Here is a 21,749-nt window from a genome sequence, read left to right on the forward strand (position 1 = left end):
GAAATTCAAATGTTTAGTCTTAAGAGAGATCAAAGCATTCAAACCTTTATAAGTACCAATATCAAACTTTGAAGCAAACTCGAACATTACTTTATTTTCTGTCCAAAAGGGTCAGTAGTAATGTCATCATATTCAATAAGAAAAGGATATAAAGAAGATATAAAAGGCATACCAACAATCAACTTATTAGTCATATTTTTAACAAGAATAGAATGAATTTTAAAACAGATATTGTCTTGGCAAATATGAGCATTATTTAGTTCATATCTAATCTTCATTTGAGAACCATTAGCAGAAAATAATTTTTCAGTAGACTTTTCAAAGTATTTACTAGGAATTATACCCTCTTAGATACAATTCATATTAGAATCAATCAAAGCAACAACTTTGAATTCAAACTCATGACAAATAACAATCTTTACTTCGAAAAACCATTTTAAAGGAATGGAGTGATCAATTAAACATACTTTATCAGTATCAGAAAGAGTTCTTGATGACTGGGGCCAGCACCAGTATCTTGCTCATCAGTATCGAAAATATAGTATTGATCAAAATGTTTTTCTACTTTCAAAAGCAATAAATCTTGCTTAATAGAGTTATTATCACTTGTGTGTGTGTATTTGGTTGGGCTTAAGCCCAGCCCGAGGTGCAGAGGGCCCGGAGGGGGGCTCCCTGCACCCTCTTTTCCTTGCAAATGGGGGCCCATACCCCCACAAGGACGGTGGACACTTGGTGGCGGGGGCGGTGCCCCACCGCCCACCCTAACCATGCAGGCTACTTACTAAACAATGAAGTATTGAAGAACCCTCTTTGCATTTATCACCCTTTCTTTGTCGTTGACCAAAACCCTGTTCGTTGTTCACTTGACTGGGTCCTGAAATATGTTGGCAGCAATTGACTTGCGAATTGGATGTTTTGTTTCTGTTTAATTTTTAGTTGACTATGAGCTGAATTTTCATTTCTTTGCTGAATTAAATTTTATGTTTGGAATATGGATTATTGTCTTCTTAGTGAAATAAATTCTATTATTATATATTTTCTATCAGTTTTTTCGATTATTGTTAAGTTTATATCACTAAGATTTATCACAAAATAGATTACTATATTTTAACTTAAACATTTATTGTATGATTTTGTTTCATCTTTTAACTATTCAAGATTAATGTTTTCATTGTTAAATTTAAAATGAAACTAAAAAAGTTGTAAAACAAAATTATATGACTTTATATTTATTGAATCAAGTTTATATAAGTTTAGAACGTTTATTAAACGAGTTTATATTTGCTCAAACTTGATTTATTTATGAAATGAATAGAATTTAGGTCCAGTTTGAGTCGAACATAATGAATTCAATACGATCATAAATCAATTGTCTTCTGTAGAGATTGAGTTTGATGATGAGATCAAAGCGTTGATTCTGTTGGCATCGTTTCCAAATAGTTAGGAGGCCATGATGATGGTTGTAAGTAGTTTAGCCAGCAAGTCGAAACTAAAAAGGTAAGTAGGAGAGACTCGGGTGAGTCCTCGGGTTTTGGATCGGCCATGATTGTTGACAATAGGGGCAGAGGATATGACAGGTCAAACTCCAAGAGCAGGGGGAAGAGCAAGACGAGATCTGGGCAGCAGATCACATGCTAGAGTTGTGGCAAGCCAGGCTACATCAAGAGAAATTGCAAGAATCAAGAAAGTACTGAGGATGATGCTGTGAACGTAGGGGCAGAAGAAATTTATGATGCCTTACTTCTTGCAGTGCATAGTCCGATTGATGACTGGGTGTTGAATTCAGGGTCTTCGTTCCATAACACCGCACATCAACAAATCATATAGAATTATGTTGCTTGTGATTTTGGAAAGATATATGCGGTTGATGGAGAGGTATTGGATGTAGTGGGAGTGGGTGATGTGCACATCAAACTTCCAAACATGAGCGTGTGGACTTTAAAGCAAGTCAGACATGTTCCAGATCTGAAGAAAAACTTAATTTCTGTGGGATAGCTTGATGACAGGGGTTTTGCAGTAGCTTTCTCTAAATGAGCTTGGAAGATCACTAAGGGTGCGCTGGTCTTAGTGCATGGTAAGAGATCTAACTCTTTGTATTTAACATCAGGGTCTAGTGATGTGCAGAGAAATACAAGAGTGCAAAAAGGCAGACTTGATCGTGCGAAATATGTGAGGAAGCCAAAGGGAGTCAGGTTTGTCGTTCCTCATGAAAGCTTGGAAAAATTGGCTAAGGTTGCCAAGATCGGTTCGAGACCGGATACTCCTAGTGCAGTGGGAGTTGTGAGTCGCCCAGTGGATGTGCTGACTAAGGGCGATGTACGTGGAAGACTGAAGCCAGGCTTGACTTCAATACGTCTTCTAGCTTGAAGACGGCAGCTATGAGCTGCAGAGATGATAAGGCTTGGCTGGAAACAGTGGTTGGCATGTGGAGACCCAGTCTCCAAGTAGGGGATTGTTGGGGTATATGTGGAGACTGGTTTTGGAACTACAAAAGGTGTTTGCTGAAAGTTGGCTCGCGCCAAAGTTCACTCAACAGAGCTCAACATACCGCTCAAATTAATCTCAAGTCCGAGAGTTCACTCAAGTCCTGCTCAACACTCCGCTCAAAAGAGACGCAAACCCTAGTGTTCACTTGAGTCCCGCTCAACGCCCCGTTTGAGCCAATGTTCATTTGGTTGTTCGCTCGAATCACGCTTGACACACCGCTCGAGCAAAGTACGCAGTTTTACCAGATTAGGGTTTCCACGCCGTGTGCTATATATATGTCATATTTTGATATATCTTGGACAGCCTCAAGCATATTTTGAGAGACCAATTGTCTAGTGTGTGCATATTGTGTGAAAGAGCAAAAAGCCCTAGAGAGTCTGAGTTGAGATTGAGTGATTGTAATCTCCTCTGGTTAAAAAGATTTCTACAGCTCTGTGGACGTAAACAATTTGCCAAACCACGAATATTGTGCATTGTGTGCTTGATTATGTTGTTTTTTACTTTGTTTGTTATCGTTGGTGTGTATGTTTTGAACGAAATTTCACAATAGGAGGTCCACCAGGTAGCTCACTTGTCCAACCCATTGGTTTGACTATGACTTAATTAATCTTGGGTGGGACAGTCTTAATGTCATAATATTGATAATGTCTCAGATTGGTGTCTCAGGGACTGAGACAGTGGTGGGGCTTAGAATTTATCTTTTGGGAGCAAAAGATATATATATATATATATATATATATATATATCTTTCATATATATAAATACAAAAAGCAACACAATCCTTGAATGATGAAACAAACACTTCCTAAACATGAAACAAACACTTTAAGTTAGGACTTTCCTCACATCTAGGTCAACAAATTAATTAAAAGTTGGATCCACTATGTTGATATGTTATTGCTATAATCCTTGAATCAATTCTTTTTAAATAAAAAATAAATAAAAGTCAATAAACAATGTCTCATCAGCTTAATGAGATGAAAATGGAATAAAAATATAATATATGGCACATAACTCTTCCAAAAATAAAATACTTCAAATATATATGATCCAATATGTACATACATATTAAATATATACACGTACATACACATGGTATTGTTCGATGCATTTGAATTCTCCCATTCATGTCATTTTGTTCCCATTATATGTACATGAAAAACTTTGCTCGCACCCTCGGTTGGGGAACCCTCGCGTACACGTTCATCCACTTGTAAAAATGAAACAGGGTGTTTCGTTCAAACCCACGAGAAGTCATCAAACCACCACGCTTCGCTTGGTGAAGATTGCTTGACTGAATCAGGGGTGGCTTTGGAGGAGTAAGAAAATCTAAACCCAGATACAGTTTCAAGAGAAGATGAAGAACAAGAAGAAGAGGAAGCTATGATGTTTATATCTAAATTTTGAGCAATCTTTGCTAACAGTGCATACATGAGCCTTTGCAGAAGACTAGATGAATCTACATGTGAGAAGAATGAATCACAGTTCTTCAAGCATACAAGTATATCACTCCATGACCAGTACAAAATTCGCTCCAGAAAGTTCTCTGTTTATTGGAAGAAATTCTTGGTTGAAATCTTCTTGGTCATGCCAAGAAAGACTGCACAACAGTGGTGAAGAGACACATTTGAAACTGTGATTTAGATTCTGCCATTGTTATAACAGAATCTAGAAACCAGCTCAAATCCATATGCACCTCCCTAAAAGTCATCGATTTCAATACCCAATTTTTTTATCTTAGCTCTTCTCTTTTCTTGATTGATAATTTTCTTTAATCTTCCTGAATATTTCAAGATAATCTTCTACAGAAGTGAAGCGTCTACTTAACATGTTGACGATGGGGTTCGACGACGCTAGCTGTTTTCCTTTTGGGGTGGGTTTGATTTGCTTCAAAGACCGATTTTGGCCTTGGGGGATGGGTTTGATTTGCTTCTGAAATCGTTTTTCGTTTTATTTTTTTTTTATAAATAATATCGACTGATGTATCAGGCAATTCCCCAAAAGGTACCCTACGCCGGGTACCTGTAGCACAATTGTGTGTGTGTGTGTGTGTGTGTGTGTGTGTGTGTATATATATATATATATATATATATATATATATATATATATAAAAAGACCCCCTATAGCCTTTCTATGAATGATATATGGATCATGACGATGATGACATTATAATGCGTCCAGGGCTAGGGATTGCATTCTCTTGGCTACCAAAACGTCCAAAAGAAAATTTAGTCTTTAATGATAGAATCATGCAAATGGTTTCTTACGAAAAAACATCGAATGAGATAGCCGGGTAATGAAGTCTTCCCATAAAATCTTCTACTGCTAGAAACCAGATTAAACAGAGGCAATACATACAGGTTTCAGAAAGTTTAATCACAAAGACATGAGATAAAGATTATTAACTCAGTCTAGCAAATTAAAGCAAGTCTATTCCAAACACTCAGAAAATCGTACTGTTTGATCTAGTGACCATGCTGATTGAAGTGAATAAGAAACAAATCCCCAGCGGCATCAGTTCATCATACCAACCTCAACTCCTACGCCTACAACCGAAGGACGAACCAGCACCAACAAGCAAGGGATTTGAGTTTTACAGCAATTCTGCCTCTGATTCATTGGCACTGATGAATTACTAAGCGTCCAAAGATAAGAGATGGAAAGAACAAATAACATCTGACTGACTTTTTTTTCGAGGCCGAAAATGTGCAGGAGTATTTTGTGTTTTCCACCCCCAATTGGTTCAGTTGTTCAAGTCATCAGATTCTAATCAAGTGTATACAAAAGACAATCACATAATCCTCAATGAGTTGGGTCTGGATTGAACTTTACAGTTTCTCTCCAGATGAGCTCCTTAATATTTTCTTCAGTAAATGACGGTTGCTCAAAATCAAAACTGAAAGGGCTTGGGCAAACAGGCTCCTCGTTGATATCATGTAGAGGTGCCAAGTATGGATGATATAAAGCCTCATCAACTGCAACAAACCAGGCATAAAAATTATTTTCAATAGAATTTATGGGGAAAGATTCCATCAAAATGAGTAAAACACGTTATTTCAACACAGTCAATAGTCCTTGGATCAACGGTCTAATCTGCACCCTGCAAACAACTCAGCAACGTTTGACATACTTCCTACTTTCTTGTAAAACCTCTTGAACCAATTACAACTTTGGCACAGCACATGCACTTTTATTTCCAATTTGAAATATCATTTAGACTAGTGCCCACTAGAAATGCAGTCAAATAAGCCAAATCTTCTAGTAAAGACTTGTAACAACATCAAACATTTTTCCCTAAAATCTCCCCCAAATTCCACTGCAAGTAGAGTGCTATATGACTCCAAAGCAACTGTTAAAAACTAACTGATATAACTGAATGATGGGAACTCATGATACCTGTAATGCGCCTGTTTGGATCAAACACGAGCATCTTTTCCAGTAAATCAACAGCACCAGGGGACATGTTTGGAAATCTAGAAGAGAATTCTTGCTTTGGGAACTGTGGGAGCTGTCTAACATATCTTCGAGCATTATCACTTCGTAAAAACCCAAGGCTCGAATCATCAGGTGAACCTATGAGCTTCTCACAACAACATGAAAATAATGCAATTGTCAAAGTCAGTCTGACTCCCAACAAGACAAAGGACAACTTTCATTGCAACAGAGTACAAGCATAGACACAACAGAGCCAGGAGGAAAAGGAAAATGTGGGAAAAAGAAAGGAAAACCAGCAGCAGCTCTGTTGACACAGGAATGCATAGTCCGTCATTTTGCATGTACTAAGACAGTCAACCACAGAAGGAAATGAAAGGACATTCAAACCGGATAGACTCCTCAACCAATTCACTCCTCCTTATTATCTATAGTCCAAGGTGGTGTCTGTTCATCTTTGAAAAGAGGAATTCTTACTCTGTGTTTCACGACGACGGATAATTGGCTTTCCCAAATTCAGTTAAATGTTTATGCAATTTCTTCCATTTGGCAATGAGGAATATTTCCATAGACAGAAAAAACACGGGAAGAAGATCATTTCAGAATGGGTTCCCCTACTCAAAAACAAAGAGGGGATTCAGACAGATGTATGATCTGAATCGAGTCTTGGTCTCTAAATTTGGTGAAAAGTTACTAGTGAGGGAAAGATCAGGAGTAATGACACTTAAATGTGGTATAGGGGTGTAACAACCCAGAATGATCAAGATTCTTGATGCAAAAAGGCACAAAATGAGATAGATTTTGTGATTAATGAGCAGAATAACAAAGAAATGATTGTGTTCGATTGCAAACAAGGGCATTTTTGTATGCGTAAACCAGCAGAAAGGAAAATATAGCACATTTTCTGCAAGGAAGTTTTAAAGGCATACTTCAGTAATAAGTCTCAACTGATGAACATAGTCTTTGCCAGGGAACAAGGGTTGCCTCGTCATGATTTCACCAAGAATGCAGCCCACCGACCAAATATCAATTGCTGCAGTGTACTCTGAACAATTAAGTAGCAGTTCCGGTGCTCGGTACCAACGAGTAACAACATACTCAGTCATGAAATCAGTTTCAGACGTTGTCCTTGCAAGCCCAAAGTCTCCAATCTTGAGGTCACAATTTGCATTCAGAAGCAAATTGCTGGGCTTTAAGTCACGATGCAAAACATTTGCTGAATGTACATATTTAAGTCCTCGCAACAGCTGATACAGAAAATACTGCAAAGGTAGAATTTAAGCTTTTATGAGAGCTCAAGCTTGAAAGATAGCAACAAAATCATAACAATATGTTGCTACAGAAATTCATGTTACAATACTACCAGACATTAGAAGATTATCTTTGTTCATTCATTTTCCTTTTCTGCTGGCCGGGACAAGATATAAACCAATATGTTTTATCTTTAGTTTATTGTCATGTTTAATACAAATGCCAAAGAAAAATTCACACTATTCAGCATAAATCTACTCTAGTATGTCCTAAAATGGATTTTAGGACAACAGCCATATCATCCAAATATGGCTGGGTAGTTTAAATTTAATCAAGATGATGCTCGGTAGTCAAATATCCGTACAATGTAGACCTTGCCAAACTCCCACCTCGGTGAAAAACAGAATGATTCTTATAAATAAAAAAATTTGGACAACATTTTTCAAATCCATGGTATAAGTAAATTCATGGTAAACATAATGTCTTCATCCAAGAGATAGAAGTAATGCCAACCCGACAATGATCATCTGTCAATTGTTGGTTGGAACGTATAATCTGGTGAAGATCAGTGTCCATCAATTCATAAACAATGTAAACATCATTGAAATTCTCTTTCTGTGGAGGCCGAATGATGTCTTTGAGGGCAATAACCTGCATAGGATAAAAAGGAAGCCTTAAGCATAAATTCAACTAAAACAGAAAGCAACACTTGGGATAATCTCTCTTATCAAAGCTAATAATAGTACCAACAAGAGTGATAATATGTGTGTGTGTGTGTGTGTGTGTGTGTGTGATAGAATTCTAGCATATGCTTGAAACTATTCATAATTTGTATATACAAATAATCATGTCCCTGTATCTAGGTTTATTGAGCTAGATATGTCAAAAACCCACTCTGTCTGTCCCTGAAACCCAGGTTCACAAACAGAATATCACAGGGACTACACTAGCTGGCAGAAAATAAATAATACATAGAATTTAGAACACCGTCACAATAGACAGGATTTACACCATCTTTGCAAAACATATGGACGAGAACTTTGATAAATGTACAGGTTCTGCAGCATTTTGGCCTTTTACATATAAAGGATAATGACCCATTCCCGTGAAAATTTTCTGCCCACAATAGCAATTACTGAAAACCCTCTGGAGTTTAGGGCTCACAAATTCAAAATATATGGCATACATAAGAACTTTGCAAATTTTCTAACGACCAAAATCATGGCCAAAACACGTACGTCACAAAGATACAAGGCTGACTCAACTTTCAAGTGCAGATATAGGAAAAATGACAAAGATAGCTAGAATTACATTTTCATGATCCATGTGGTGAAGAAGCTTTATTTCTCGTAAAGTTCTTTTTGCATCTATTCTGTTGTCAAAAGCATTTCCAATCTTCTTAATGGCAACCTCCTCCCGTGTCTCAGCATTCACAGCAGCACTGAAGAAAGAAGAAAAATTAAGTTTTCTTTCAGGATATTGTTGAAACAGCAAAATCTCGTCATAGCACCAAAATAGCATATCATTCACATGATAAACACAGCCTCTCAACACATGATTTCTCAACATGTTTAATGCTTATACCAAGACACTGAAAAGGTCATCCTAAACACAAGTAACTGGGAACACATTGCAAGCAGTAGACAAAAAAATAAAATAAAATAAAAAGCATATCCTTCATAGTTCCATATGCATTGTGCAATCATTGCAGATTAGTCAAATCCAACACCCATACCTGTCCATGAGCAAGACTCAAGCAAATGCTGACAAATTCAAGATGCATGGCCAAATTTGGGTTTAAGATTGAATTTGATTAAATCAGGAAACCAGAATAAAGTAAAGATCATGTGTTTCACCCAATTAATTTCAGGCTGTTTAAGTGAAAATTTAAAAAGATACCAAGAATTTCAAAAAATTAAAAAAAGAAAGCAAACACTGGATACAGTTCCCCACATTTGAGACCTAAGCCGAGTTGACAACTCTGACACAAACTCAAGATTTATAAACAATTAGTCAATACACAAAACCATCAATGCATGAAAATATGGCCGATTACATAAAGGCTGCAAGACTAAAAGAAAGAGTAAATTTATATTGTACGCTGTGATATTTATCGTCAACAAACTCAAAGTCTGTTACTCCAAAACCGATTTATAACCCAGTTGTTTCACATTCTCAACAACCACAGCTTCGATGTGAGTGTTTATAACCTGAAAGTAATGATAATTAGCATCTGTATCAATGTAAATCTGAGGTCATCAAGACGAGCACAAGGCATAAGCAAGAACGTATACAATATCAAATGATGAAACCATGATCTTCATTTCAGCTATCAGGACTAACTAGACAAAAATAAATACAGATCGCAGTGAATATCAAACTCACCATTAAAGCTAGTTCACAGAGAAAAATCTATAATCACACCAAATCAAGAGCCAACTCTAACAGTTAACCCACAAAAAATCAGCTTCTTACTACACAATTCCCAGTATAACTAACACCCAACAAGAAAATTAAGTCAATTAAATATATGGTCACTTCGATAAATACTTTCTTTACTTAATTTTTTCCCTGCTAGAAACCAAGAAACAAGAAAGAGTTTGCTCCCAGAAGCAGAAACAAAAGAAAGAAAAAGAGGAGGAAAAAAAGAAACTCGAACCCAGAAAAGCTCTTACCAAACAATACCATAAGCGCCTCTCCCGATGGGCCGAATAGGAGGGACATACTTACGGGAAACTTCAAAGAGGTTACCGTACACATTGTACTGAACGTAGCGTCCACCATGGGTGGGAATCCCTCTGATGTTATGCTCACCTGAACCAGAGCCAGAATCCATTTGAGGTGTCCGAGGGACCTTTCTTTGACTTATTCGTAAGCAAAAATTAGCCGGAGGAGAGGAGCAGTGGGGTGGTGAGGACTATATTGGAGGAGGGTCTGAAATTGGGGAAGGCGTGTCGGTAGGTGTAAAGGTAGTTGACATCTCAAAACTTCCTTTTGGGTTGCTTCTGGGAAAGAGAGAAGAGAGAGAAGGGGTGAGTGAAAGAAAGAGCAGGGGACTTTGGAGTGGGAGACGCCTTGGGTGGGTGACCCGTGAAGAAATGAAGACTTTTCTACTTTTCCTTTTTCTGAGGATTGGTGTGGTATCTGTGAATAATGTGATTACCTTTCCTCCTCCTCTTGTTTTGGGTTTTGATTGGAGAATCTTTTTTTTTTTTTTTTTTTTTTTCTCCTCGGCGACTGGAGAATCTTCTTACCGTTATGTTCCAGCTTTTCATAATAATTAGCCTAGCAAAATATTATTATTGTATAATTCTTACTATCAGTTATTATTTATTATTTTATATTTTACACTTTATAAAAAATACACTATACTCTAAAAATAACTCAGGTGAATAATAATTGATGTATAACAAAATCAATTATTATTAGATATTGAGAAAAATAAATGTTATTATTTCTTTTACAATAAGTAATGTTTCATATTTATACTTTTATTTTACTTTTACCTAATGTCGCACTTTTATTATTCTTAGATTATTATTTTTTTTAAAAAAAATTAAATGTTAGTAGACAATACCGCCTTATTATAGTGGAACGAGAGTGTGATGAGTTTATTGATATTTGCTATGGCATAATTTGTGTTTGAATAATGCTACCCATCATCCATTTTATCATCATATTCTTACCTTCACATTCTGTGATATTAAATGATTAGAGATTATTTGTTATGTCCAATTTATGTGTCAATCATTTGATACCACATCATGAGATTATGAGAAAAAAACGATAAAATTGATGATAAATAGAATTATTCTTTGTCTTTTTACGTAATTTCAAAGTACCAATTCTACCATTATAGTCAGTCTTATGGATTGTTAATTTTTATTTTAGATTTTATCTTTTCCTTATTAAGTAAATAGATAATCATCCATATATCACACATTTGGTAAGAAAAAAAAAGTATAGTGTGTGGTGTGTGGAATGATAAATAAAATTTTTTATAAAAGAAAGATTTTAGTAAGGGTGGATTCCTTTCTCTTTCTCTCACTCTCTCGATCTCTCACTCTCTCGATCTCTTGATCTCAAACTCTTTCACTCTCTCGATTTTGAACTCTCTCGTCCCAGACCCAGACTCGCAAACTCTCTCGAACTCTCAATCTCTCTCGATCTGGTTTGCCATGGAAGTAGTAGACGCCGGTAGAGGACTCAATTGGATTTGTTGTAATAGACACCGTTGAGTTTGGGGGAGCTGAGGAGGGGAGGAGAGTGGAGGAGGGGGAGGCAGACAGATGGAGGTCCACCCCCGCACCCTGTGCAACGGACGGGGTACCCCGCCCCCGCATGGACGAAAGTGGATTATGAGAAAAAAATCCCCACCCCCTCCCTGCAGGTAGCACCCCTAAATTTTAGTTGGTCGAAAAATTCTATTTGTCATTTTTACGCCACACGTCACACATATTTTTTATTTTATTTTATTTTTTTCATAATCAAATATGTGATGTATAGAATTGTCAATGTCAAGCCTGTTGAAGTCGATGCATGGGCATTGAATTGTCAAACAAATAGGTAAGTCCTCTCTCGAAATTTCCTCTGGAATTTAGTCCTCCAATTCTTTAGAAATTTCAGTATTTGTTCGTTTTCTTGGTCTACGTTCAATAATCGACATATTGGATATTTCACAAGTCTGAAATTGAGAAACGCTGTCTTGCTCGATTCCATCATTTTCAGTCAATATTTCAATAGTTTCAAAACTCAAATAATCAAGAGAAAATCTATTTATAATTTCTATTTTTTACATACTTAGTATATCATGTAAAATCATCACTTATCTCAAAAATTTAAGCGGATAGAAAGAACCAGATTTTTATTATTTATATTATATTTTTAACACTCATCTCACTTATGGGCCAGTCTCTTCATCAATGAATAAGCTCAGCACGTAAAATATTTAATTAAATGGATAGAGTGTAGAGTCAGGATTCGAACTTAAGATTTCTACTTTGATACCATATGAAATCACCACTTATTCTAAAAGTTTAAGTTTGATGGGAAGATATAGATTTTTATTATTTATATTATATTCTTAACACATCATAGATGTGGAAGCTTTTTACATCAGTTATGCTAAAAACTTATTAGTATTTTAATTTTTTTTTTTTAAATTAAAATGGATTTCATTATAAATAGTGTTAGCGTATGGCAAAACTCAATAATTAAACAAATAGAGAGGAAACTCATCTAGAATAGGGAAACGTGTACATCTTTGGTCTAAACTCGAACACTAACTTCAAAACAATGACATGTACAGTATGATGTCAATGCATTTCGTGGGCAACAGGTTAGATAAGATTACATAAATATAAGTGGGGACAAGTATTTATTAAGGTGGCCCTGTTATTGTAAATTGAGTTCAGTGTTAGGTGAAGGCATTTGTTATATTGTAAGAACGGTGAGATATGAGTAAATGGCAGCATTATTGTGTGGTCCTTATGTCTCGAAATTATTATTTTTTTGTGGTTTGAGATAAAGTTTCAAGAGTAATACTACTTATAGTAGTGTGCAAGTATCGTGTAGTATTTTTAAAAAAAGTAAGATTTATTATTAAAAAATTAATTTTTTTTTCATTTAAATCTTATATTTATTTTTTTTAAATGATTATATAATACTTACACACTCATAAATATAATTATTATTTTTTTTTCTCTTAATTAAAAGTCCCGACTAATCTGGATAGCGGACAATCGTACAGTTGGTTGTGGGAAAGATGAACCATACAATTGCACTGTGCGGTCTCTCTCTGCCCAAGAGTATGGTATTTACACATGAAAAAGATCAATCATACAATTGCTTTTTGAGGTTTCTTTGCTGAACTGCTTTTTCAGAGGAAGAATAAAAAGGAGGCCGCTTAAAGTAAACGCAGGCTGAAAATCGAGGACTGAAGACTAACGTGTGGTTTTGGGTGTTTTATTTTTTTGACTTTTTTGATAAAATAAATTACATTCATTAATAACGGATATTACAACTTTAACCTTAAACGTTCATTACAAGTCAATTACAACATTAATGACTCTCTAGTATACAACTGTGATTGACATGGTCTAGTCCATGCTGCAAACTTCTCTCCGATCACTTGAGAGATAACACAACAATGTCCAAGACAGAGTTAACAAACCTCATCCTCTGTCTAAGACAGAGTAAAGGACACACTCTATGGACAAAAGTCCAAGAGACAATATTTTTTTTGTTTTTATTTTTCTAAAACAAAAGACGTAACAAAAATTAAAGATATATAAGAAAAATGAATTATATCTTAGAAAGATATAGATCTTCATTTTCAACTTTAGAGGAAAAAAATATAAACAATGTGATTGTGATGGCGCATGGAAGCCACCCGCCACGCTAGGGGTATGGTGGTCAATTAAGTTTTAGCCCTAGACCCAGAAAAGCTGCGTGTGACAGCAGAAGAGCATCCTTAGCGATGGTGCGTAGATTTCACGCGCCAACTTTGGACCGCGCGTGTGGATCACACGCAGCTCCATTCGGCAAAATATTTCGCCTTTGGGAAACTTACGGTAGGGTGTGTGGTGGTTGTCGAAAGCCAAAGAGCGACAGATCGACCTTTCGCCATACTTAGCCCTAAAAAAAACAACTAAAAAAGAAAATGAAAGAAGAAATTTAGAGAGGAGAGGAAGTAGGGATGAAGGAGAGAGGAGTCTGTGCAAGTTTTGATTTGGTGGCTGGTAAAGAGGAGTCTCTCTCTCTAAACTAGGGGCGGCTCCCCAACTAAAAGACACTTGGATGGAAATGGTATTGTGGGTGTTTTATTTTAGACAACCTCCCTTCATGAAAAATTATATAAAAGTAAACTGTTAGATGGAGGGGCGCCCACGTGGGGCTGACCCCCTCCTTAAACCACAGTGTAACGCATGGCTTTTAACGTGTTATTTGCTTGTAACGCATGGCTTAAAAGCCATGTGTTACTGCCATTCAAAATGGTAATTGAAGGCTGGCCTTTAAGGCCAGCTGTGTGTAGGAGGACTATATATAGTCCTCCTTAATTGGTTTTTGTGATGATTTGAAAATACACTAAAGATTCTCTCTCTTTTTGTTCTCTCTTGAAAAATATTTAGGCTGTGGATTTGTTAAGTATTACTCTAGTTTTATACTACGTAGTACACTTCACCACTAAGAGGAAACGTTGGAGATTTATCAATCTGGAAAAACTTGTGGAGTAATTTTATAAGCTGAGTTTGAGGTATTTTTCGTTTGTGCTTTCCAACATTGGTATCAGAGCTTTTATAATTACTTCCAGTTTATAGCTTTTTCTCGCATATGCTTGAGATTTGTCTGATGTTTTTTTTTATCCTTTTTTTTTTATCTGGATTCAAAAACAAAAAACAAAAAAAAACATGGCAGCGCACTGCAAGGTGCTGCGAGCACCAACGCAGTGGCGCTGCGCGCACCTGACGCAGCGCGCACCAGCAAGGTGCTGCCGCATCACCCTACCGCTTGGAGGAGTTTCTCCGACGGAGGAAGCAGCTGAGGCTACTTGTGGCAGACCCTAGTGGCGGCTGGGCGCTGCTGTGTAACGGTTACTGTTCATGTGAACAGTAGCCATCTGGGGGGTAGAAGATGACCTTAGGTCATCTGATCTTGCCAATGGGCCTGGGCCTCACGGCCCATTTGTGTTTGTTTTTTAAAACCAAATTAAATCTGGGCTGGTTCGGCCCTTCTGTGTTTTTAAAAAAAATAATAATAATTTCTAGGCCATTTTTATAAGCCCAACCTTGTTTGAGCCCATTTTTTTTTTAAAACACAAAATAAAAAGAAGGGGATGAAAATGGCACCTCTGGAACTCAAACCCAGGACCACCGATCAAAGGTAGCGCACACCATTGGGTTGCGACTTACCTTTGATTTAAGTGGGGTTTTTTAAATGTATTTGTTATACATTTATTTCGTTTCTATTAAAAAAAAATTTTTTTTGCATGATTTGATATATGCTTAGATATATTGTTATAGGCTGGGTTGGGCTGGTTCGGCCCTTATGTGTTTTAAAAAAAAAAAAAAAAAAAAAAATTGGGTCATTTTTAGAAGTTTAACCTTGTTTGAGCCTATTTTTCTTTTAAAACACAAAATAAAAAGAAGGGGATGAAAATAGCACCTCTGGGACTCAAACCCAGGACCACCGGTCAAAGGCAGCGCGCACCACTAGGTTGCGACTTACCTTTGGTTTAGGTGGGGTTTTTTAAATGTATTTGTTATACATTTATTTCGTTTCTATTAAAAAAAAAATTGCATGATTTGATATATGCTTAGATATATTTTTATATTACATGTGATCTTTTATTTAATATTTTAGATTAAATGTGATTACATGTGAATATATGGATATATTTATGCTATTTTTTTTTATTCCATTATGTTATATTACATGTGATCTTTTATTTAATTGTTTAGATTAAATGTGATTACATGTATATGTGAATTGAACATATGGATATGTGATTATTTTATCATCTATGAATGTTAGGCTTGAATGTTTATACATTAGTCTTTAATGATAAAATAGAAAAGTTCACACTAAGTAGTCTTAGTTAGAATTGTCAGTGTAAATGATAGGCTGAAAGAATTGCAGTGACCCCAGTAAGAACTGTAAATGCACTGCATAGCCAAAAGACTACAGTAACCCCAGTAAGAACTATAAATGCACTGATGGAACAAGAAAAATGGACTGTAATGGTCTTATATGAACCATCTTTGTAGACTGGCCCAACAGGTTGCTGTGATTGGAGTAGTTGTCATTGTAGACTGGCCCAAAAGGTTACTGCGGTTTTAGTAGGTTATGTCTTTACATGTAACTAGGACTAGATGACTATTTAAGATAGTGGGAGTATGGTTGAGATTTATGATGATTAATTTTCCCATATATTTTTTTTTTAATTTGTGCGAGAATTAGGTTAGAAATTTAATAATTGGATATTGTGGCGCAAGAGATGATTCTAAAGCCTAACGATTTTTTGATCTTGCGACATGTCTAAATTATTCTTTTTCTAGCTTGAATAAACGCGACAGATTTCTTAGGTGTGTGTAATATCTCTTCTTTGCGTATTGTAGTGAAATGGCATCCAAGAGTATAGTTGCCGATTTAAACAATGGGGAGAAATTGGATGGAGAGAACTATGACATTTGGCATCGCAAGATCCAATATGTCTTAGATGAGCAAGAGGTCTTAGAGGCCTTATCTCACTCCCTTACTGGGCCCGGGGAAGGGACCTCGAAACAACACAAGATAGATCAACTAACCTATACTCAATCGGCTAAGAAAAGTCGGTGCGCGCGCATAATAATGTTAAGCAGCATGCACAATGATCTAATGTGTGAGTTCGAGATCTATGACACTGCCCAAAGCATATGGGAGGCTTTAAAATTGAAGTTTGGTGGAACTTCAGCCACTAGGTTGCGTGGGTTAACAATGAGGTTTGACTCCTATAAGATGCACTCTGACCACACGATGAAGCAGCATCTTAGGGCTATGTCGACCATGATCACTTAAATTGGCAGGAAACAACCTGACTGATGAACAGCAAGTCCAGGCAGTGATAAGATCACTGCCGAATTCTTGGGAGAATATAAGCCAGAACCTTACGCATAACGAGAATATCAAAGACTTTGATGATGTCTCGCGTCACTTGGAATTGGAGGCTGCTAAGCCCAATCATACGGCCTATGTGGCTGATTCTGGTTCGCGTAAGGCATCAAGGCCTAAGCGCAAGAAGTCCAAGAATGGGATAGCTGCTGGACAAATTAAAAAGGTGTCAAGAACTTCTCAGCGCAGCAAGAGGAGCAAGCGCGAGAAGAACAAGTCAAAATTAGAGTGCTTCAACTGTGGAAAGAATGGCAACTTCGCTCGTGACTGCACTGAGCCGAAGAAGGTACACACTAACTTTTCTCGCATTGTTTTTGTAACTAGCCATGTGATGGTTGCTCACTCCTATCCTGTGTGGACTGTTGATTCAGTAGCGACCGAACACATAACACGAGACAGAGTCAGATTTGTGGAGTATCGCCAGATTCCAGCTGGGAGCCGTGATATCAAGGTGGGAAATGGAGCTAGCGTGGAGGTACTGGGTCTTGGTACCTACAAGCTGGACTTGCAGGGTGGCCGCACTCTTTTCCTCCACAATGTGCTATATGCTCTCGAGATCCGACGAAATTTACTTTCTGTAGTCACTCTATTAAGACTTGGTTTTCGAATTGTATTTGAAAACAATTATGTTTCCTTTTATTTGAGCCATATGTTTTATGGCAATACTTTTCTTCAAGACGGTTTTATGATATTGAATTTGGATTATTCAAATATAAATGAGTCTATTGCTTTTCTTTCTACGTATGATAATTTGGATTCATATAAATGGCATGCTAGGCTTGGCCATATAGGGCAAGATAGAATGGCTAGGTTAGCTAGAGAATGCCTTATAGGCAATCTTACTAAGGTCATCTTGCCCGCATGTGAACATTGTCTAATGGGAAAAGCTAAGAGAAAACTGTTTGGAAAAGTCACTAGGGCATCTTTTCCATTGCAATTAGTCCACTCAAACATCTGTGGTCCAATGAGTGTGAGGGCAAGACACGGAGATGTCTACTTCATCACATTTATAGATGATTTTTCACGTTACGGTCATGTCTACTTAATCTCCCATAAGTCTGAAGTATTGGAATGCTTTAGGAAATATATAAGAATGGTTGAGAATCAGTTAGACAAGAGTTTAAAAACTCTAAGAACAGACCGAGGACGAGAATATCTCTCTGAGCAATTTAAAAAGCTCTGTGATGAAAAATGAATCAAAAGACAGTTGACGATGCCGAGTATGCCGCAGCAAAATGGTGTGGCAGAAATGAGAAATCGAACACTGCTTGAGATGGTTAGGTCAATGATGGCACAAGCAAATGTACCAATTTCTTTTTGGGGGGATGCACTTTTGACTGCTGCCTACATTCTTAATCGAGTGCCCTCCAAATCAGTAACTTCCACCCCATATGAACTATGGACCGGCGAGAAATTCAATTTGAGTAACTTGCAGCCATGGGGTTCAACGGGTTTTGTTCACGATCTTTCTCATAAGTATGGGAAGTTAGGCCTTAAAGGGAAGAAGTGTATCTTTATAAGGTACTCAGAACACTCTAAAGGGTATGTGTTAATAGGTGAACAATCTGATGGAAGTGTGACTGAGATTGAGTCACGAGATGTGAATTTCATTGAAAATGAGTTTCCAAGTAGAGGTGAGGTTGATAGGAGTTTAGAACTTCATGAGATTGTGGAACAAGAGGAAAGTGCTCCAAGGAATTTAGTTGAGAATGAGGAAGAAATTCTTCAACCTCCTACAAATTATAAAAAGGATATGAATCCTAGTGGGAGCACACCACTTGTCAATCAATCACAACAACCTCAGCCGCGTAAAAGCACACGTGAAAGTATTTCCCGTCGTCATTTTGAGATTGAAGGGGAAGCTTTTATGGTAGCTCTGCACGATGATGACGAGCTTAGGACAATTCATGAGGCTCTCTCATCTTCTACTAAAGATGAGTGGATGAAAGCTCTTAATAATGAGATTGAGTCTATGAAGACTAATCAGGTCTGGGATCTGGTTGATCTACCTACAGGGCATAAGACTATTGGGAACAAATGGGTTCTTAAGGTCAAACGCAAGTCGGATGGATCAATAGATAAGTACAAAGCTCGCTTAGTGGCGAAAGGATATACCCAATAGGAGGGTATAGACTATGAGGAAACCTTTCACCAATGGTGAGGTTTGCCTCAATTCGCCTAATTCTAGCTATAGTAGCAAACATGGATTTGAAACTCTACCAAATGAACGTTAAGACAGCATTTCTCAATGGAGAACTAGATGAGGAGATCTATATGGATCAACCAACGAGTTTTGTGGTCAAATGTCAAGAGCGTAAAGTGTGCAAGCTCAAACGATCTATATATGGCCTAAAGCAATCATCTAGACAATGGTACCTCAGATTCCATCGAGCCATTCTCTCGAATGGGTTTACGATGATCACAGAGGACCATTGTGTCTATGTCAAAAGGTCCAAAAAGAGTTTCATAATATTATCATTGTATGTTGACGACATACTACTAGCTGGAAATGATAAATGGTTGATAGTCGCCACAAAAAAGTGGTTATCCTTCAATTTTGAGATGAAGGATATGGGTGAGGCAGAATACATTCTGGGAGTTAAAATCTATAGAGATCGCTCAAAGAAACTTTTGTGTTTGTACCAACAGACTTACATAAAAAAAGTCCTCGAGCGCTTCCTAATGAATGAATGTAAACCCATTGACACCCCTGTTGCAAGAAGCGAGAACTTGTTTAAAGTGTTTTATCCTAAGACTCAAAAAGAAAAGGAAAAGATGGCCCGTGTCCCTTATGCTAATACTGTGGGTAGTCTGATGTATACAATGATGTGTACTCGGCCTGATATATGCTATGCAGTTGGCTTAGTGAGTAGATTCCAATCTAACCCCGAACTGGCTCACTGGAAAGCGGTCAAAAGGATTATGCGATATCTCAAGGGAACTGCAGACTATATGTTGTGCTATCAGGGTTCAGATTTGCAGCTAAGAGGTTACAGTGATGCCAATTGGGGCAGTGACCTAGATGAGCGCAAATCAACCACTCACATGTCTTTCTGCTCAATAAAGGAGCCATTACATGGAGCAGCAAGAAACAACCCTGTATAGCTTTATCCACTATGGAGGCAGAATATATAGCTTGTTCTGCAGCAGTTCAAAAAGCTGTTTGGTTATAGAGGTTCTTCAAACATTTAGACATTGGTACGGATACTTCAGATCCAGTGACGATATTCTGCGATAGCATGGCAGCTCTCGCATATGCTAAAGACTCAAAGTATTATGGAAGAACCAAACACATAGATATCAGATATCACTACATCGAAGACATGGTAGCGCAAAAGGAAGTGGTTCTGAAACATCTTTCTACGAGTCGCATGGTTGCTGATCCCTTAACGAAGCCTATTGCAAGAGATGTCTTTGAGGCTCATGTTAGGAATCTAGGATTGCGTAGACTGTAAATGTAATTTGTGTTTCAAATAACATTGAGATATAACCTTTCCTTTGGGATATTAATACAATATGATTCAGTTCTTGTCTTTATTGTATTGTTTTTTTTATATAGTACACATACACAAGATATGTTAACAGGCTTAGATCGGCTCACTCACACGAGTGATCACCTCTAGCGCTTAAGTAGCGAGTAGAGATGAGACATTGTGTCCCTATGTACTTGTCCAAAGGGATAAGTTGGTTGACACAAAGTTATGTCTCCTTAGTGGGAGCAAGATGAGGTCTATTTATAGGATTATGCATGGGTTACCCCACCATCCATGTAGCTTGTAATAAGCCAGATGCGAGTTCCTCTTTGACGTCTTGGAGGCGTGCAAATAGATTCGGGTTAGACGCTTAAGGAGCGGCTAGACTAAGATCTGCACGGTGTTGATATAGACATATGCTCTTTAAGAAAGAGAAATACACCGTAGCATGTGTTTCATACTATATGTGCTTATACGACCATATGAGGAAGTGAGTAAAATGTTTCTCTCTTTCTCACTGTGTGGGTCTCATTTTTTCAATGTCATTTACTTTTGACTATGTCACGAGATGGAGGTTGTGATGTCTGCTACTTTGGCATGCTATCTATAGTCATGATTGATACGGTCTAAAGAGGCATTGTTGGGAAAGTAGTTGGACCAAAATTGAGTGAAAGGGAAGACTCTTCGATATCATATTTTCGATAATGTTTGCTAACGTCAAACAATGACGCTACATCTTGGTAACGGCTAAAGGTTGTGAACACATTGAAATGATTTGGAGGTAGTCAAGCATTGTTCTGAGTTTTTAACTCAAGGGGGTTCGAAAATGCTTGATCTTGATGCGATCGAATGAATCTAGGACATGATCAGACACTTTAGGGATGTTACTATACTAGTCTTCTCTGGGAGAGATTTGGTATATGTACTCCCACATTTCTACAGATGTGCTTGGTGGTCGCATGGCCTATTTATTTGTATGAACAAGATTGAGAACATTAGAGAGATGCAGACTTGGGGTCATGCCCACTGTGTGCGAGTGGGAGATGTTAGATGGAGGGGCGCCCACGTGGGGCTGACCCCCTCCTTAAACCACAGTGTAACGCATGACTTTAAGCCATGCGTTATTTGCTTGTAACGCATGGCTTACTGCCATTCAAAATGGCAATTGAAGGCTGGCCTTTAAGGCCAACCGTGTGTAGGAGGACTATATATAGTCCTCCTTAATTGGTTTTTGTGATGATCTGAAAATACACTAAAAACTCTCTCTTTTTGTTCTCTCTTGAAAAATATTTAGGCTGTGGATTTGTTAAGTGTTACTCTAGTTTTATACTACGTAGTACACTTCACCACTAAGAGGAAACGTTGGAGTATCAATCTAGAAAAAACTTGTGGAGTAATTTTATAAGCTGAGCTTGAGATATTTTTCCGTTGTGCTTTCCAACATAAACTAATAAATTA

At 37.4% G+C, this 21,749-nt stretch overlaps 1 protein-coding gene across 1 annotated transcript; it reads right to left on the bottom strand.

The window, feature by feature from the left end:
- Window positions 1–4,899: 4,899 nt before the first annotated feature.
- LOC121246524 (mitogen-activated protein kinase homolog MMK2) lies at window positions 4,900–10,317 on the bottom strand. Its single transcript, XM_041144702.1, has 6 exons — window positions 9,846–10,317; window positions 8,482–8,611; window positions 7,684–7,821; window positions 6,849–7,181; window positions 5,884–6,067; window positions 4,900–5,462 (listed from the first exon to the last, which is right to left on the bottom strand). Exons 1-6 carry the CDS (start codon window positions 10,004–10,006, stop codon window positions 5,290–5,292), a joined length of 1,119 nt encoding a protein of 372 aa, XP_041000636.1. The 5' UTR covers window positions 10,007–10,317; the 3' UTR covers window positions 4,900–5,289.
- Window positions 10,318–21,749: the final 11,432 nt, after the last annotated feature.

This window comes from Juglans microcarpa x Juglans regia, chromosome 1S (assembly GCF_004785595.1).
Source record: "Juglans microcarpa x Juglans regia isolate MS1-56 chromosome 1S, Jm3101_v1.0, whole genome shotgun sequence".
Taxonomy (NCBI): Eukaryota; Viridiplantae; Streptophyta; class Magnoliopsida; order Fagales; family Juglandaceae; genus Juglans; species Juglans microcarpa x Juglans regia.

Coding starts and splice junctions, on each gene's coding strand:
- LOC121246524 (XM_041144702.1), bottom strand. CDS start 10,006: ATGGATTCTGGCTCTGGTTCAGGTGAGCATAACATCAGAGGGATTCCC. Junction 8,612..9,845: donor GGCGCTTATGGTATTGTTTG/GTAAGAGCTTTT, acceptor TTCTTTCTTCAG/TGCTGCTGTGAATGCTGAGA. Junction 7,182..7,683: donor TGACAGATGATCATTGTCGG/GTTGGCATTACT, acceptor CTACCTTTGCAG/TATTTTCTGTATCAGCTGTT.